Raw genomic sequence first — 17,022 nt, 5'->3', positions numbered from 1 at the left:
TTCACTGATATCTTCAACATCTCTCTTAGCAGTGCCGTTGTTCCAATATGCTTCAAGAACACCACTATCATCCCTGTGCCTAAGAATTTTTCTGTGTCCTGCCTCAATGACTATCGTCCTGTTGCACTCACACCTGTCATCACAAAGTGCTTCGAGAGGCTTGTCATGAGGCACATCAAGACCCTACTTCCCCCCACACTGGACCCTCTACAGTTCGCGTATTGTCCTAACCATTCAACAGACGATGCCATATCCACCACGCTCCACCTGGCACTCACCCACCTGGACAAGAAAGACACTTGTGCCCGAATGCTGTTCATAGACTTCAGCTCAGCATTCAACACCATCATTCCTCAGCACCTGATCGGGAAGCTGAATATACTGGGCCTTAACACTTCTCTCTGCAACTGGATCAGGGACTTCCTGCCTGGGAGACCTCAGTCAGTCCGGATCGGTAGGAACACCTCCAGCACCATCACACTGAACACTGGAGCCCCCCAGGGCTGTGTGCTCAGTCCACTGCTGTTCACATTGCTGACCCATGACTGTGCAGCGATGCACATCTCAAATCATATCATCAAGTGCGCTGATGACACGACTGTGGTCTCTGAACGTGGACAAAACCAAAGAGATGGTTGTAGACTTCAGAAAAACAATGGGTGAGCACTCGCCGCTGAATATTGACAACTCTGCTGTGGAGATTGTCAAGAATACCAAATTCCTTGGTGTTCACCCAGTGGATGATCTCACCTGGTCCACTAACACCAGTAACATCACAAAGAAAGCCCAGCAACGCCTGTACTTTCTGTGAAGGCTGAAGAAGGCCATCTCCCACCTCCTATCCTCACCACTTTTTACAGAGGAGTCATCGAGAGCATCATGACCAGCTGCATCACTGTCTGGTTTGGGAACTGCACTGTGGCAGATCGCAAATCCCTCCAGCGGATCGTGAGGACAGCTGAGAAGATTATCGGTGTGTCTCTTCCCTCCATCACAGACATCTACACCACTCGCTGCACCCGCAAAGCACTCAGCATTGTGGGAGATCACACACACCCTTCACACACACTCTTCAACCTACTGCCATCTGGAAAAAGGTATCGAAGCATTCGAGCCCTCACATCCAGACTCCGTAACAGCTTCTTCCCACATGCTATCAGACTCCTAAACACCTAGAGACTGAGACTGGACTGAAGAAGCGCACACATACACACGCTTCTTCACGAAAACACTGGTCTGTTGGACTGAAAATGATAAACTTAAAATGAGTGTACTGTTTACATCATGGTTACATCCAGTTACCGTTCACAGCACAAATACACTCTAAATTGCAGTGTGTGTGTGTCCCGTACTTATGGTAAAAAAATTAAGGCCTATTTTTTGGGTAAATTGGGGGTCCCTGATAATGTATCAGTCATAAAATTTGATACCCCCCACACCACAATCCAGTGTTACTTTTGTTGCCTCAGGGAAAAACACAAATGATTCCTATAATATATTTAATATGTGAAATAATATTAAAACGTATGATATATGCATTAGAATATTATTTAAAACAAGCTTTAGCCAGGATTTATTAATCACCACAAAATAAAACTTATACATCAATATTGTAACATTGGAACTCTTTTTTTACTGTAGGTATTGTGTGTGTGTGTGCTGGAATGTGTGCTTTTTGTGGGATATTATTTGATAAAATACTTCTTTTTTAGCCAGGGCAATATCACATGAGATCCAGTCCCCCCTGGAGTACTTCAAGCTATTTTTTTCTGAAGACATTTTGCAAGTCATTGTAGAGGAGTCAAGTCATGTTATTTAGAAGAAAACTTTCTCCACTATAAATACAACCTCTCAGCGAAGAAAAAGCAGAAGATTCATCTCAGATTTCACATTGGGTAAGATCACACTTCTTTACTCTGAACATAGTTCAATGCCAGCCATAGGTTAGAGTGATATAAAGCCCACAGTACTGTGTTCTCAAAATGATAGAGCGCCATTCAACAATAATTTTCTGATGAACTGGAGTTGTGAATGTGAGCACTGACCTCTTGTATGTGCCTGAATACCATTAGATTCAATATTCAGTGTAAAGATTTCAGATTTCTCAGAAGTTTACAGGCTACTTCTGCAGCAAAGCAGGACAAACTTTACTAATGCTCTTGATGTTGTGATGTCCACAAATCTTTGCCCGTATATAGGAACACTATGTAGTATTTTTACCTTAAAATCCATCCATCCATTATCTGTAACCGCTTATCCAATTTAGGGTCGCGGGTGGTCCAGAGCCTACCTGGAATCATAGGGCGGGAATACACCCGTGAGGGGATGCCAGTCCTTCACAGGGCAACACAGATACACACACATTCACACCTACGGACACTTTCGAGTTGCCAATCCACCTGCAACGTGTGTTTTTGGACTGTGGGAGGAAACCGGAGCACCCGGAGGAAACCCACGCGGACACGGGGAGAACACACCAACTCCTCACAGACAGTCACCCGGAGCGGGAATCGAACCCACAACCTCCAGGCCCCTGGAGCTGCCACCGTGCCACCCTACCTTAAAATCATATCTTCAAAATCATTGTGATGTTCCACTGAGCTGTAATAGTCAGAATTGAGACTCTGCTGTTGCTACTCTGGACTCAGTAAACAGTCAGAGAACCAATGCTCTTCCAAAGTCAGGTAAAGTCTATGTAGCAGCAGAAACAGTACTGATACATTGGTGATATCTTTGTGTACCTGAGAATTTATTGTCTTTTAATACAACATTTTATTAACAATTCCTCGTGTGGGTGGTATATTCCCCTGGAAATCGTGCCTATGCTAAGACTGTTTTTGACTCTTTGGCAGCTAAAAAGCACGATATCTTTGAAGCCATCATGGATGAAGAAGACATAAAAACTCTGGAGGAGTATGGGGTGGATCTGGAGTTGGCAGAGGAAACAGAGCGTGGACATGAAGGAGTACAGCTGATGTCCACACCATTTCCTGCCTTTCCCTGTCAGAAGACTTACATCATGTACCATGGCACTACAATGGAGTCTGCTATTATGATCAAGAAAGGGGGCTTCAAACAGTCCCCCGATGGCATGCTGGGACGAGGTGTTTACGTGAGCCGCAGCTTTGAGAAAGCGCGACGATACCCTCTTGTCTCAGGAGGGAAGCAGCTGGCAGTCCTCAAGCTGAGCGTTCGCACAGGGAAGGTGAAGAAAATTGACTACCAGGGCCATCCCATGCAGAAAACCTGGCATTCTTACGGTTATGACACAGCCTGGGTCCCTCCCAACTGTGGGATGAACCCCAGCGGATTGGAGGAGGACTGTGTGTATGACCCTAAGCGTATCAGGGTTCTGCATATCATACCAAATTAAAGATGAGAGCGGTACTTCAAATACCAATCTGTTAAATTGAAATGCTATCAATGGTTGAAACACTTGAGAGTAATCTTGTTTTAGTGTTTAGCTAATTGTCCCTCTGGAAAATCGACTAGCATAGGCCAGAGAATCCACACAAAAACACATCAAATTGGACCTACAAAAACCACCATAAACTAGCACACGGCTAATAAACGAGCTACATGCATGCACTTGTAGTAATTCCACATCATGTTGTTTTGTTCAATAAGAGGCTGCAGTTTTGTATGAATTACAATGTTTTAAATAAATTTCAATGGTGTCTGGAAATAAAAGACACGTACCAGTGTGTCAGTGTTTGAATTTAAGCTGTTTTTTTCAGTCTCATGCAAAAGCTTCCTCTAAGAGTTCATGTTCCAAGAAAAACTGCAAATAAAGTTCATAAGACACATGGCTTGTAAAACAGTTAACTTTATTAAAAGCTTTTTAATTCTGAGTAATTTACAGCATAAATATGCCTTTCTCTATTTACACCTTCAGACCACTTAAAATGACTAACATGAATGTGCCTTATTTTCATATAATATTAATGCTTTACAACTCTTTACAGCAATTCTCTTCATTTTTTCCAGGATTAATGTGTGTCTATATGCAAAAACATATTACAGAAGGAGGCTCTACACACGTGTTAGCTAACCTAGAAGAGTTGCGCCTTTAAAGACCCTGTACAAGTAAACTAATTGCTGCCCATTTACAGTTACGTTGCTTAATAGCCCTAAATGTTTCACAATTAATATTCACAATATTTCATCTACATTCAAATCTCTGACGCTGCATTTTAAATGGAACTGAATGTCCATTTTACAGAATTAAGCTGAGGATTTTAGATTTTCCTGTTCTCGAGAATCCTCCATTTTAAGGTTAAATACAGCAGACAAACAGTGCACTTAAAATCAAGGACCTTGTCCTTTGCAAGTACCTTAGGATGAGTGTAGAGAAAGGAAAGTGGCCACAGCACCCCCTATAGTTTGTGTTCATAACATAGGTTAATAACGAATATTTCTCAAGTAAATTCCCAATAGATTCATGCCTCAAAACGTCCCTCTGACATCCAGCTCTTTGTTAAGGTGGTGCAGATCTGTTGCTGTGATTTAGCACAGTCTTGAACAAAGCATCACTGTGTAACGCAGATTTCAGTCAGTGATTAATAACTAAGAAAGGTCAATAAACACTAAAATGTTCACCCTCTAAATATATCTCAGGTAAGTAGGAAAGTGTTTACATTTAGAGCTAAATCATTAGTTTAACTGAGAGTTTTTTAGAAATGTATTACTGTCGCATGGCTAATGTCAGTTTCACAAATCCCAAAACGTGGCGCCAGCACCGAGCCATGGGATTTGAGGTCCAAATATTCAGTTGTTACACTGTATTTGTAGCCATTGTATAGTTGTAAAATATTTGTTTCACAAAAGTACCAGCTTTAAAGGAACACTAGGTAAGATTTGGATACTTGCTCCTGGGCTCCCCCTACCATTGCACATTGTAAATCACTTTAACAGCACTGTCCTAAAATGTGGTGTGGTGTGATGTGGGCTGCTCCCAGGTGTGGTGGAGCAGTTGAGGAGGAGGAGTGGTGGTCTCCTCCCCTCCTCCAAAAGTTACATAGTGCAGTTTCATGCAATGACAGAGGATTTATTCTACCTTTTACAGCTCAGTGGTGCATCATAATGATTATGTAAATCTTTAATTTTAAAGTAAAAAAATTACCTAATATTGCTTTAAACTATTTAAATCTGTTATTAACATTTTCTTATGGCTACAGAAAACGTGATTTGAACACAACCAGTAGATGGCGCAGTTTGGCCCTTTTCCCATCCCAATTGTTATGGAGCAGACTCAAACACCTGGACTAAAATGAACGGATCTGAAAACAGCCTGAGTATCAGTAACTACAAGTTCCAGTTGAGCATTAATATTAATATTCTATTGCCCTTCATCTATTTACATCTCTCTGAATTCTCTTATAGTATTTATCTGACCACAACAGCTACAGTTTCTTCTTTCATTGTAAAGGAGATGGTTCTTCTGTCAGCATCTCACAGTCGATATTCAAGTCATCGTCAGTGAGAGGCATGTTTCTGCTAGTTTGTGCTTAAAAGAACATTTTAGCTCAAAAATGCTACTTTAACAGTAAACAGAATCCAGATACAAAGAAGTTTGACAGATCTCATTTGCATAGAGCTAACAGAGACTTATGATCTTTCATCATCATCAATGACAACATTAGCATTTCTGGTTTTAGATCCACCCTTGTGTGATACTGTCTAAGATTAACAGAACAAAGCCCAGCTTCAGATTTCACTATTGCCTTGTTTTCCTTGTGAATCATTTGATTCGACCCTTGACCTTTGGACCAAGGGGCTCACATGTGGAAAATGGTTTCAAACTCATTGAGGATAAACTCTATGATCTGGTTCTGGAAGACCATATACATGGTTATGTTGGCGGACTCCACTTCAGGCTTCAGCAGCGTTGGGCCGAAGACGATGGCCACGTTCTGCACGGTCATCCTGTTCTCCTCTCCGTGCTCGATAACTCTGAGGGAGAGACAGAGAGAGAGGGAGGGACAAAGAGAGAGAGAAATTGAAGATGAACTTCATCAACATACGCCTTAAAAAAAAAAATCAGTTCACAATTCTTACAACACAAGCATCTTCCTTCTTTAATTCTTTTGTCTCCATTTCCTTTTTTTAATGCAGGCATCTCTCCAGCCACATCCTTTGGTGTCAAGCTATTTTTTAAACAGTAGAAAGATGGACACACACAACTGTGGATGTGTTTGGGTTTGACTATCTCCTCTCTCTCAGAGATGAAAGATTTCAGTGCTGTTTATATGAAGTTTTGGTGCAAGGCCAGGTCTTGCACGGTTGTTAGGAGTCCTCTGTCATTTTTAAGCATTTGTAGCAGATACTTATCTCATGTCTAATTTCCTCAGAATTATCTCCTGAGTCGCTGTTTTCACTGGGTATTAAAAATGACATGCCTCTAAGTTTCACAGTGAAGGCTACATCAACCAAACAATCAGCCCTGTTTCTCTGTTGTGGGGTGTACACATCCCCAGGTCTCCTTCTGTAAGACTGGAAAAGAAAGGAGGAGTAAACACTCACTTCCTTAAATGGCTGAAGAGCACCTCCATGGTGTCGTGATTGGCCGCTGGTAAAGATCTGACCAGATCACTCATATAGGACACTCTGCTGTGGTAGTCTGGGATTTCTACAGAAAATCAGAGGAACACAAAACCAAAACTTGATGAGTTCCAAAAGAGCCACTCAGAAAGCCACCCCTGATCTCATTTCCCCCTTTCGTTATGAGGAGGACAGAAGAACCAGCTCCTTACTGATGCCCTGCACGAAGCTGTGGAAGTGACTGTAAGGGAACAGAGGCTCCTGAAGTTCTCGGAAAAACAGCTTCAGCGCTCCAGTGATGACATGGATGTCCCAGGTTCCTTCCTCCAGGTTTAGGTCTTCTGCAAATGCACATAAAGTAAGGACACGTGTAGTGAAACAGTCAAAGATTATTGTAGAACAGAGCAACATGAGTTTACCATGGATGGTATCAGTGCTTTACACTGATCAACATTATCTTTCACTACACAGAGAGCACAATTGTTTTAGTGCAGTGCAAAAACAGCAGGGGGCGAGCTAACACTTTCCTTCCTTATTGGCCACTTTATGCAAGAATTAAATATTTCTAGATCAGATGTGCGTAGAATATTATAACAATTACTAAAACATATAGACTAGACCAAAGACAAATGCAGTGCTCTACGAAATAGGCAAGACCTACCATGATCAGCTCTGAAACGTAGTTTCTGAATCACTGCCAAGTTCCCACTGACTCTGTAGAGACCATCAATCCCCAAACCTATGACATAACATTGGAAGAAATTATTTTTGCCACCTCTTATTCCATTTGTTGCATCGTCACGGCCTAAATAAAAACATGTATCTCCAAAATAGTAAATTTGCAGGAGAAGGAAAAAAACAGGTATATATTGACAGTAAAAGTCAGTGTAAAAATATATTATTCAAAGTAATTTTGGAGAATTTCTCTTGATCCAATCATCATGAATTTTTCATACAACCTGAGGCACAGCTACTGTGTTCAAATGATGTAGAAAATGAAACATCCACCAAACCAGAGATACATGATTTTCTTTGGAAGGCGATGATTTTCATCTGATCACAAACTGTCATTGTTCTATAATTAAAGATTTTCATCATCAGCAAATGTTTAAAATAAAAATACAGCTTTAAACAGAAGAAACGCTTTACTGATAGTTTTATCTTAAACAGAGGACATCAAACCATGTCCTTTCGGGCTTAAGAGGTGTTTACAAATAATTCTCACATATATTCATTCATTCATTCATTGTCTGTGACCCATATCCAGTTCAGGGTCGCGGTGGGTCCAGAGCCTACCTGGAATCACTGGGCACAAGGCAGGAATACACCCTGGAGGGGGCGCCAGTCCTTCACAGGCAACACAGACACACACATGTTCACTTGGACACTTTAGAGTCGCCAATCCAAATACCAAGTAGTGAGACATATATGGTTTCTCAATTAATCATTAGCTGAAATCCCATGATCGTGCAAGGCCAAATTACAACTATAATATTATTTAATTTATCCATCCATTCATTCATTCATTTTCTGTAACCAATTCACCCTGACCCAGAGCTCACCCAGGACCACTGTTTTCCATTTTCTCTTCGATTATAGTTTTTCCCTTTCTTAAGATAACGCTGTCCCCAGTGAAGTCCGAAGAACTTTTAACACCTTCACCAAGTCACTAGTTCAATTTTGTAAGTCTTCATTTGAGTGCCGTTTTGCTGCTCTGAATATATTTTCTGGGAGTATCTATGGAAACGTACACTCAGAGGCTAAATAAGGTGCACAGCAGTCCCCAAACTCCTGTTTTACCCAACGCGAGGCAAGATCTGCCTGTTAAAACGCAAAGACTTGCATCTGGACAGGATTAAAACACGACAAGCACTAGATTCAGTGAACACAAGGTAATTCAGTCATGGTATGGTCAATTCACATGGAAACACACATACAGAGGACCCTCATAAATGAGAGAATTACCCCAGGACACAATGGAAACATAATCCCATCTGGATACAGCTTTATTCTGCTGACAGTGTGTGATATTTGTTTTGTACCTCTTTTCTCAACCATCCGAATGCACTTCTCCACAAAGCTGGGCACTGTGGTTTTCTCCTGGGCACAGAGGTTGTGCAGGTGGCAGCCAAACACGTTTTCTATACAAAGAAAAAAAAATCAGTCAGAAAACACACATAATCTTCTGTACTCAAAAGCCGAGCGGACTGTGAGGACGGAGAGCGGTTGTCTCACCCCTGATGTAGCCCTTCTCCTTCACTGACTGTAAAGTTGGCCTCTTGAGGAGAAACTTGCGGAGTTTAGTGCGCACTTTCTTCTGATCAGCTTCTGATGTGGAGTTAGATGATAGCTGTCTACCTGCTGAAGGCCAGAGAGAGACAAAGCATAGCATCTTTTTTTTCTGTACTTTCCTGCACCTTTGAAACCCCTCTTTTTGGTCCAGTGTTCGCCAATCAGCCATAACATTAACGCAACTGACCACACACCTGTACTCTGTAGGTCTCAATTTCAGGTTTTTAAACCTGTGCCCACTCACCGTCCACTCTGTTAGACACACCTACATCGTGGTGGTCCTGTGAGAGTCCTGACCATTGAAGAACGGGCTGAAAGAAGGTTAAAATTATGCAGAGCAACAGATTCAAGACTGTGGTCTGTGATTGTAGAACTACAAAATGCAATTCTATGTTCAAGGGGAGCTGATAAAATGTACAATGGCTGTAGAAACAGGAGGTGGCTTTAATGTTATGGCTGATCAGTGTACAGAGTAGGTCCTTTGAGTACAGTTTCAGTGCCCATTTAATTTAGTGAGTCCTTAAGTGTTACCAGTGCTCGTCCTTCGTTTGTCAATAGGGGCGACTGGTCTGTCTTCTTTTTCTGTGCTGGAGGACTTCTCGCTGACCTCTTCTTCTTCTTCTGAGTGGTGATGCTCCATGTCCTGAGAGAGAGAGAGAGAGAGAGAGAGAGAGAGAGATGTTATGACTAGTGATATTACAATGCTAACATCTGAGAGACTGGCATGTGATAAGAGAGGGCATTTTACCAGTTGTCGTATGGTGTCAGTGATGATTTTGTGCCAGTCTGTGACGATGCTTTCAGTGTCATACTGAACCAGGAACTCTGCACCAGCTCGACTTTTCAGCTAAACAAACACACACACACATACACACACACGTCAAGTAAGCATGATCACTTTTCACAATGGACAAGGACTATAACAACTCCTAGGTTAGATTAAGGAATGGGCTACTCGCTGTTATACCTCCAACACATTCTTCTTGCTGGACTTCTCCTTGGCTGCCCAGCCGATAGTCGCCCCTTTAAGATCCACTGTGAATTCAGGGACAAACTGATTGGTCTTGCTCTGAGAAAACACCAAAACAAAGCAAAAATGATCACTAAAGTGATACTTTACTTATTTGTACATTTTTTCCTTTATGAAATGTAACTCAGATGAAATCTCTGGGTACTCTCTGAGTGAACCAGCTGATCCTCCACAGAGCAGGCCCCTCACAAAGGGGCGGACATGAGTAGACAGAGGTGTATTGCAGAGCTAAAGGTGAGAGGTGAGAGCTGAAACCTGGCCACAGCGGTGTTACCCACTATACAACACCAACCACCCACATATCACTTAAAAGATTTCTTCAGAGAAAGCTTTGAAACATATCACAACTCATTCCCACTCACTGCAGCACTGTTTGGAGTGGACTTGGGGTCCTTGTGGAAGGTTAAAATCCCTCCATGGAGAACAGTCCACGAAGCAGCCCAGTTCTTTCTGTGGAAATATGGAGAAGAAACCCTTTGTTTTAAAAAAGAAAAAAGCTAAAAAAAAACAAAAACAAGTGGGTCAATGACAGTGAGGGATATGTGCAAAAATCATTTTACTATCTGGGATTATAATCTGAGAGAACTGCTCCACTGTAATGGAACAACACTCCTGGTTTGTTAGGCACAGAAGCGTGAGATTTCCTTGCTCTTGCAGAGCTGGTAACCCTGGGGTGGTTCTTAGGAAGCTGTGGTCTTTACCTGACTTTCTTCCCGTTCTCACATATCTTGGTCCTGTTGAGGATTCCAGCTTTCTCCAGATTGGACACCTGCACAACACAAACCCCCAGAGATTCAAGACCCTGTGCTAATCACAGCCCTTTCATGACATCAGGATCTGTAACAACTTCAGGAGAAGAACCAATGGATCTCTCAAACATTTGTTCTGATATACGCTGGATGTTAAATGTTGGTGACTCGAACTGGAAAGTAACATTTGATCATTAGAGTTGGTTTATGGCCAAACCACCAGTATTGGTTTAGCTTTTGGAAAACTACTTCACCTTTAGTATTTTCATCTCCCTATCTTCAGATACAGAGAATCACGATAGTTTAAGACTTCCTTTATGAGTCCAGGGCCAAACTAAAGAAGGCAAAACTAAATATCTGGGCCTACTACATCTGTGCCACAGGGGAAAGGTACATCATTTCTGCCTCAAAAAAACAACATAAGCAAAAGAAAACAACATATTAATCTCTATTAAAGAAACACATTTTGAAGTGTGAGTGTGAGGTGAGTGTGACTACTTGAAGTTAGCAGCATGCTAACTGTTATGGAAAGCTTCCATTTCCTATTAGATACATTAGCATCATAGCTCTTCCTAACTTGAGATACAGAGAATAATGACAGTTTAAGACTGCCTTCATGAGTCTCTGTGCTTTTCCTGGCTTGTGCTGTTCTTGTAAATTTCAGCAGTGATGAATATTCTCAGAGCTTTATCAGAGAGAGTAAGAGAGAGTAACGACTGAACTCTTCAGCGCTGCGCTGCGCTCCCACTCTTTTGCCTCCAGGAGGCAGTAAGCGATCAAAGAGCATAAAGAAGAGCTGCCCGGTGGAGAAGAGTCAGATTCTGACTCTACATAAGAGTCACAATAAGATTATATAAGATTATGTTTTATAAAACACGTTTCTCTTTTTACAACACGAATATTATGTTTTCATAGTTGTGATAAAATAATGAGTTACTTAAAATCTGAGATTAAATAATACATTTGAGATTGTAAGTCAGCATCTTGACATGCAATAACCCAGGAAGTTCATCAGTTTACATGTGCTATTCAAAAGAAGGAACAGTGAGGAACAGTGTGTGTGTGTGTGTGTGTGTGTGTGTGTGTGTGTGTGTGTGTGTGTCTGAGTGAGTGAGTGAGAGAGAGAGAGTGAAAGGGGTGGTTGAATACTGTCAGAAATATGATCATGGGAAATGTTTTGAGGAAGGGTCCAAGTGAAAGCAGAACAGTTTTTTGTTTCCTCAGCAAATGTCACATCTCCTTTTGACTGCCAATAAATAATGCACATGTGGAAATTGCTCTTGTGAAGAGGGAATTAAGTCATATTTAAACTATCCCTCCACCAACCACAAATAACACTGAGACAGTCAGTGTCATACAGGGCTCCACTATATATTTATCACTGCCGTAACTAAAAATACACTCATTAATGTGACAGAAATACCACTCTGTGTTGTTTTCTGAATTTAAACATTAGAGCTGTTTATAGCCAAAACATGATTTATTAAAATTGAATGTTGGCTCAAATTTGAACAAGTTAATATTAATATCTGTCAGAACTCATTAGACATTAGCAGTGACGTGTGTATGATGTAGCCCTTAATAGAAACAACTAAACATAGTCCACCAATTTATCACCATCGGTTGTGTGCAAAAGACTGGACACTTTTGAAATTTGGTAGATTCCTACATGAAAATAAGTGAAAGCACTGTAGAAATCGAGATTTGCCTTAAATATGTAAGTTTCCCTGCTAATTTCAGTGCATATTTCCCATTTAATGGCTGAAAAAAAAATTGAACAGTGACCAAACTTTTGCAACATATATCACTGCAGTAATCCATATTCTACCCATCACCACGTCCACGAACAGAATCTCCAGAATCACCCAACACCATAAAAAAACTCCAGACTCCAGACACGTCTTAAGAACACTACATTCTTCCCTTAATTATGTTTAACCCTTTCCACCACAAAGCTCTCAAACCATTCGTCAGAAACCGAGGCTAAAACCCACTTTCTGTTGCTGGGATTCTGAGCTCTGATTGAACGGGGTCTTCTCTGGCTCAGCTGTAGCTTTTAAAGGTGAAGGTTGAGGTGTACTCTAATAAACAATTAGAAAATAAAAACATTGCTGTCAATGTTACAAATATTACTGCTAACCTGCTAACCTTTAGCCTTCTGTAAATCTATGAATCTTGTGAATCAGAAGTTTGCCCTGGTGAATGCAGTCAGCATTTACCACAAGTTTAGCAGGGGGCTGGGGTGATCTGACCCTTTTAATTAAGACTTGGACCCCGCGTAAATAGGTAAAAACATCTTAAAAACATATTATTCTTATGTATAGCTGTATTATAATATATTTCCAATATTATTTCCAGGATGACACCTCTAAAGTGGACCATACCATTTCTCATCATCCATCTTTGGTCTTGTTTTCGTTAAAGTTGCTACTGTGCAGCCAGAAAAGGCACTAGCTAACTCTCTACCTTGTTTAATACACTTTATTTTACTGCTTTCTGTGTTTGTAAATTAGATTGTATCAACTGCATAGAAATGAATGCCAACATCAGCTGGTTTACTATATTTTTGCCACTCACGGATATGTAATACTGGATAATTTTCCTAATATAGGCTTTTATATACTTGTGTGAAATTCTAATTTAGTTTTAGGTTACATTTATGCAGAAATATAGAAAAGTTGCATTTGGTGAACATATGCTAACTTGTTATTGACATTAGCTACACAGATCCAGGGTTAAACTGGCTTATCTGTCACCTTATCACATCTACACACCTCTAACATGAACCTGCTCATCTTTCACTTAACTCTGGATCTGAGTGCATGTCAGTCTCATGCCAATGACAAAAAATGACATACGTTATGTGGCGTTTCCGGAGAGCTGGATGCATCACTGTCGGAAGCATTGCGCCGATGGCTTACGGAGTAGAGCCTCTGTAAAGGAAATAAAAAGAATTTAAAAAGCGATAATCAGTTTATTACACAAACATGAGGAAAGCAATTTTCTCTCTATTGTCAGAGAGTCCAGAACAGTTCTCTGGACACTGATTGTGCCTGGAATCACACCAGGAAAAGATTTTCACCAAACGGTCAATTAACAGCACAGTGTAGTCTGGAATAAAGGCTTAAAGGGACAGTTCAACAAAAATAGTATTTAAGACAGATCAGTCAGAACAATGAAGTCAGAAAGGCAAACATAAGGACAGACATTTGATTATATTATTTGTATTTGCCCTTCATTTTGGTTTATTTTGATACATTTTACAAGTAATTCAGCAAGCTTGGGATTTAAGGGGTTAATCACACTAGTTTTAATGGGGAGTTTAATAATGATGTTTGTGTGTGTGTGTACCTCATCCTGAGATCCTGTGCTATTCCTCCAGCTCTTCCTCACTCCATCATGATTCAGTGTGCCTCCATTCCCCACTCTATACTGACCAACACCAGCAGAGAGCTAGGGGAAGAATGAGAGAGAGAGAGAGAGAGAGAGAGAGAGAGAGAGAGAGAGAGAGAGAGAGAGAGAGAGAGAATGGAGAGGAAGTAACTTGAAGAGAGCAAGTGAGAGTGAGAGGCAGAAAGATAAAGAGAAATAGAAGAGAGGAAGAGGACAGAAAAGAAAAGGAAGGTGAGGAACATGGAGACAGAAAGAGGGAACAAGAGGGAGAGAGGATAAAAAAAACTGAATAAAACTATGTTTAAATTCTGAAACAGTAATTTAGGAATTTGAAACTACATTCTGGATCACATTTGATAACTTAACAGCAGTGGTTTAAAACAAATAAATCATAAAGTGTTCATCAGGGATGAACTGTGACAACGACTGAAACTGAAGTCTCTAACCTCAGGCAGAGTCCACTGGGATTTGGAGCCGTCTCTCAGGTAGTAGTACGTCTGTCCTCGATCGTCCAGAGACTTAATCCACTGTGAACACAGACATTGTCTTCAGACCAGCCACACTTTCCACCACAGGGCACTTAAACCAAACCAGTGAAATCATCATCTCCAGCCATAGTTCAGTGGCAGATCTGTACCACAGATTCTCTTGAATTAAACATTAGCTGCCATTCCTTTTACTGATATCCCTTCCTCTCGTTTTCTAGCCAAGACAGGTTTAGGGTGAATCCCATTTATTTTTACTCCTACCCTTGTTTTCAAGTGATATCTTCCCCTACGAAATGGGACAACCCTCCAAAAGCCTGATACGTCATCAGAACACAAAAAAGTGCAGCATTTCAGTGGTGCTCTAAGGCTGTTATAGTGCAGTGATATCAGAGAAGTGCTGCCGGACTTTAGTGTAGTAACATTTAGGACGTCATATGCCTTCAAAAGTGTTCAACAATCAAGTATCATCACACACTCCTCACTCTCTGTGATATGAAGCTGAATTCAGCTTCTTATTCAGTGGCTTATAATTCAAACCTTTCAATTCCACCTTAAATTGTAATTGCTTCACAGGTTAATGTGGAACTGGAAATCTACAGCTACTGAGACATCAGCGCACTAATAGTGAAAGTTATTCTGAATTAAAGCGACATAAAACGTTCCAATACATTGAACTAAGACAATACACTGGGGATCGTAATTTTTACGGGAGGAAACACAGACTTTTGTGGGTCTCTTTCATCAGGTGCACAGCCATCTTGCCAGTAATTCACAAGGCATTTATAGCCCTTCGTTTTAAGTGTGCCCTCTTTTCCAACAAGAATTGAGACGCACTACCCCTAAGGAAAACAGAGGGGTCGGGCTAAGGGGTGAACTGGGTGTCTGAAGTTCACCCTTGATGTCTGAAGTTTGTTAAAGCAACACTTTGTACTATTTTTACCTTAAAATTACAGCTTCAAAGTCACTGTGATGCTCCACTGACACAGTGCAGGGCGCAATGCTCAGGTTTACTCAATGTACTTGTGTGGAATTTACCCCAGGTGTCTGTGTAAATGTGATTTTACCTGATTATGACTTTATAACGACTGCTCTCTATCAGGTCTTGACTGGTTCACTATCTGAGTTTTTTTTTTTTTTACCAAACCACATCTTTAAAGTTGCAGTGCGCTGTACCTGCTCCTGTGTGTGCTCACTGGTGAAGACCCAGGCTCCGTCGGGCTCGATGTTGAGGGTCCAGCCGGCGGGAGCGCTGTGGTCCAGACCGGCTCTGGGGATGAAGGCTTTTTTGACGTGAGCGAGGGAGTACTCCGAAGTGAGGGAGAAAGGGGCAGAGGCAGCGTCATCCTGTCGTGGGGACACTGGGACGTCCTCTTCAGGGGGGTAGTCCTCCTCAGGCAGCGGAGGCTAATAACAGGACGGAACAGAGTTTGTTTGAGGTAATGGTGTTAGCAGCAGAGACGTCTGTACTTTTTTAATACATATCTAGTATTCATTTGGTGATTTGAAATTATTGGGTATAAAAATGAAAAAGAATGCTATCCTAATAAATATTGTTCTCAATATTAACCAGTTCATGTACATTAACTCTTGTGGGAATTTAACACTTTGTTAGTGGTTTTTTTAGCGATGTAAACACAGTTCAGAAGGTATATAAGATTTTATTTATGCAGAAATATGTATTCATTTGATAACTAACTCTCCTGTTTTGTCATCCACCTCTGTATATCTCTTAAAATATGGAATTGTTTATTGTTTGAGCCACTACAGCTCAAACAGTTTGTCACCAGCTCATAGGGCTGGGCAATTAATCTAAAATTATTCAGAACTCCTAATGGACATAATATTGTCTACATCAATTATATCAAATTTTTAAACTGTTTTATTATTTTTTAAATTCTGTTATGTCCCCAATGTGTGTTCATGTACTGTGCCTTTAAAACCACACTCCCACTCTGTAGTCACATGATTCTGCCCCTATCTGCCACATGGGAGCAACATGGAGGAGAACCTAAAAGCTGAGGCCGGCCGAGCATCTTGAGCAACTTGTTCCAAAAAAAACACAGCGCCTGAGGTTTGGACGTGTTGTGTTTTGACTTTAATTAAGTTCATTAATCTTAATCATGGTAAAATGTACAATTAATCGTAATATAGACGTGGGCTCATATCGCCCAGCATTACCAGGTTCATCACATTAAGTCCCTTTAAAATGTGTCCTATTTGTGTTCCCTGTAGAACAAAATCGTAACTTTATTTTCTCTATGGAAATCAAGTGCTCAAACCCCTGCTGCTTCTGTAACAGCCCCACGTACCGGAACGCTGTCCTGCAGTTCCTCTGGGAGGTCCCAGGAGCTCTCTCCGGAGGCTTGGTTAAAGTAGTAGTGTCTGCCACTGCTCTCGTCCAGAACTCGCTCCCAGTCTGAGCTCCACCTTGGGGGGGAGGGTCCTAAAGATAGACCACTTACCATTAAAATATAGTACTCTAGTGGCAATTATATAAAACAACAGCTTCTCTGTCAATGACTTCCAGCAC

At 41.1% G+C, this 17,022-nt stretch overlaps 1 protein-coding gene across 2 annotated transcripts in view; it reads right to left on the bottom strand.

The window, feature by feature from the left end:
• Positions 1-3,816: 3,816 nt before the first annotated feature.
• The window catches only part of arhgap27 (Rho GTPase activating protein 27), a 39,904-nt gene continuing 26,698 nt past the window's right edge, over positions 3,817-17,022 (bottom strand). The window contains exons 4-20 of one of the 2 annotated variants that reach the window (XM_066664108.1): positions 16,802-16,935; positions 15,666-15,896; positions 14,451-14,531; positions 13,963-14,064; positions 13,470-13,544; positions 12,606-12,692; positions 10,564-10,631; positions 10,225-10,312; positions 9,800-9,901; positions 9,581-9,679; positions 9,364-9,475; positions 8,776-8,901; positions 8,583-8,681; positions 7,202-7,279; positions 6,753-6,881; positions 6,523-6,628; positions 3,817-5,952 (exon numbers count right to left, since the gene is read on the bottom strand). In XM_066664108.1, coding sequence (XP_066520205.1) covers positions 5,778-5,952; positions 6,523-6,628; positions 6,753-6,881; positions 7,202-7,279; positions 8,583-8,681; positions 8,776-8,901; positions 9,364-9,475; positions 9,581-9,679; positions 9,800-9,901; positions 10,225-10,312; positions 10,564-10,631; positions 12,606-12,692; positions 13,470-13,544; positions 13,963-14,064; positions 14,451-14,531; positions 15,666-15,896; positions 16,802-16,935 — 1,892 coding nt within the window. In that variant the 3' untranslated portion in view covers positions 3,817-5,777. The remainder of the gene's footprint in view (positions 5,953-6,522; positions 6,629-6,752; positions 6,882-7,201; positions 7,280-8,582; positions 8,682-8,775; positions 8,902-9,363; positions 9,476-9,580; positions 9,680-9,799; positions 9,902-10,224; positions 10,313-10,563; positions 10,632-12,605; positions 12,693-13,469; positions 13,545-13,962; positions 14,065-14,450; positions 14,532-15,665; positions 15,897-16,801; positions 16,936-17,022) is intronic. The other variant, XM_066664109.1, reaches the window with a different exon arrangement.

Source organism: Hoplias malabaricus, chromosome 3 (genome assembly GCF_029633855.1).
Source record: "Hoplias malabaricus isolate fHopMal1 chromosome 3, fHopMal1.hap1, whole genome shotgun sequence".
Classification (NCBI taxonomy): domain Eukaryota; kingdom Metazoa; phylum Chordata; class Actinopteri; order Characiformes; family Erythrinidae; genus Hoplias; species Hoplias malabaricus.
The sequence above is the reverse complement of the archived record's forward strand: the minus strand, read 5'-3'. Positions and strand labels throughout refer to the sequence as shown.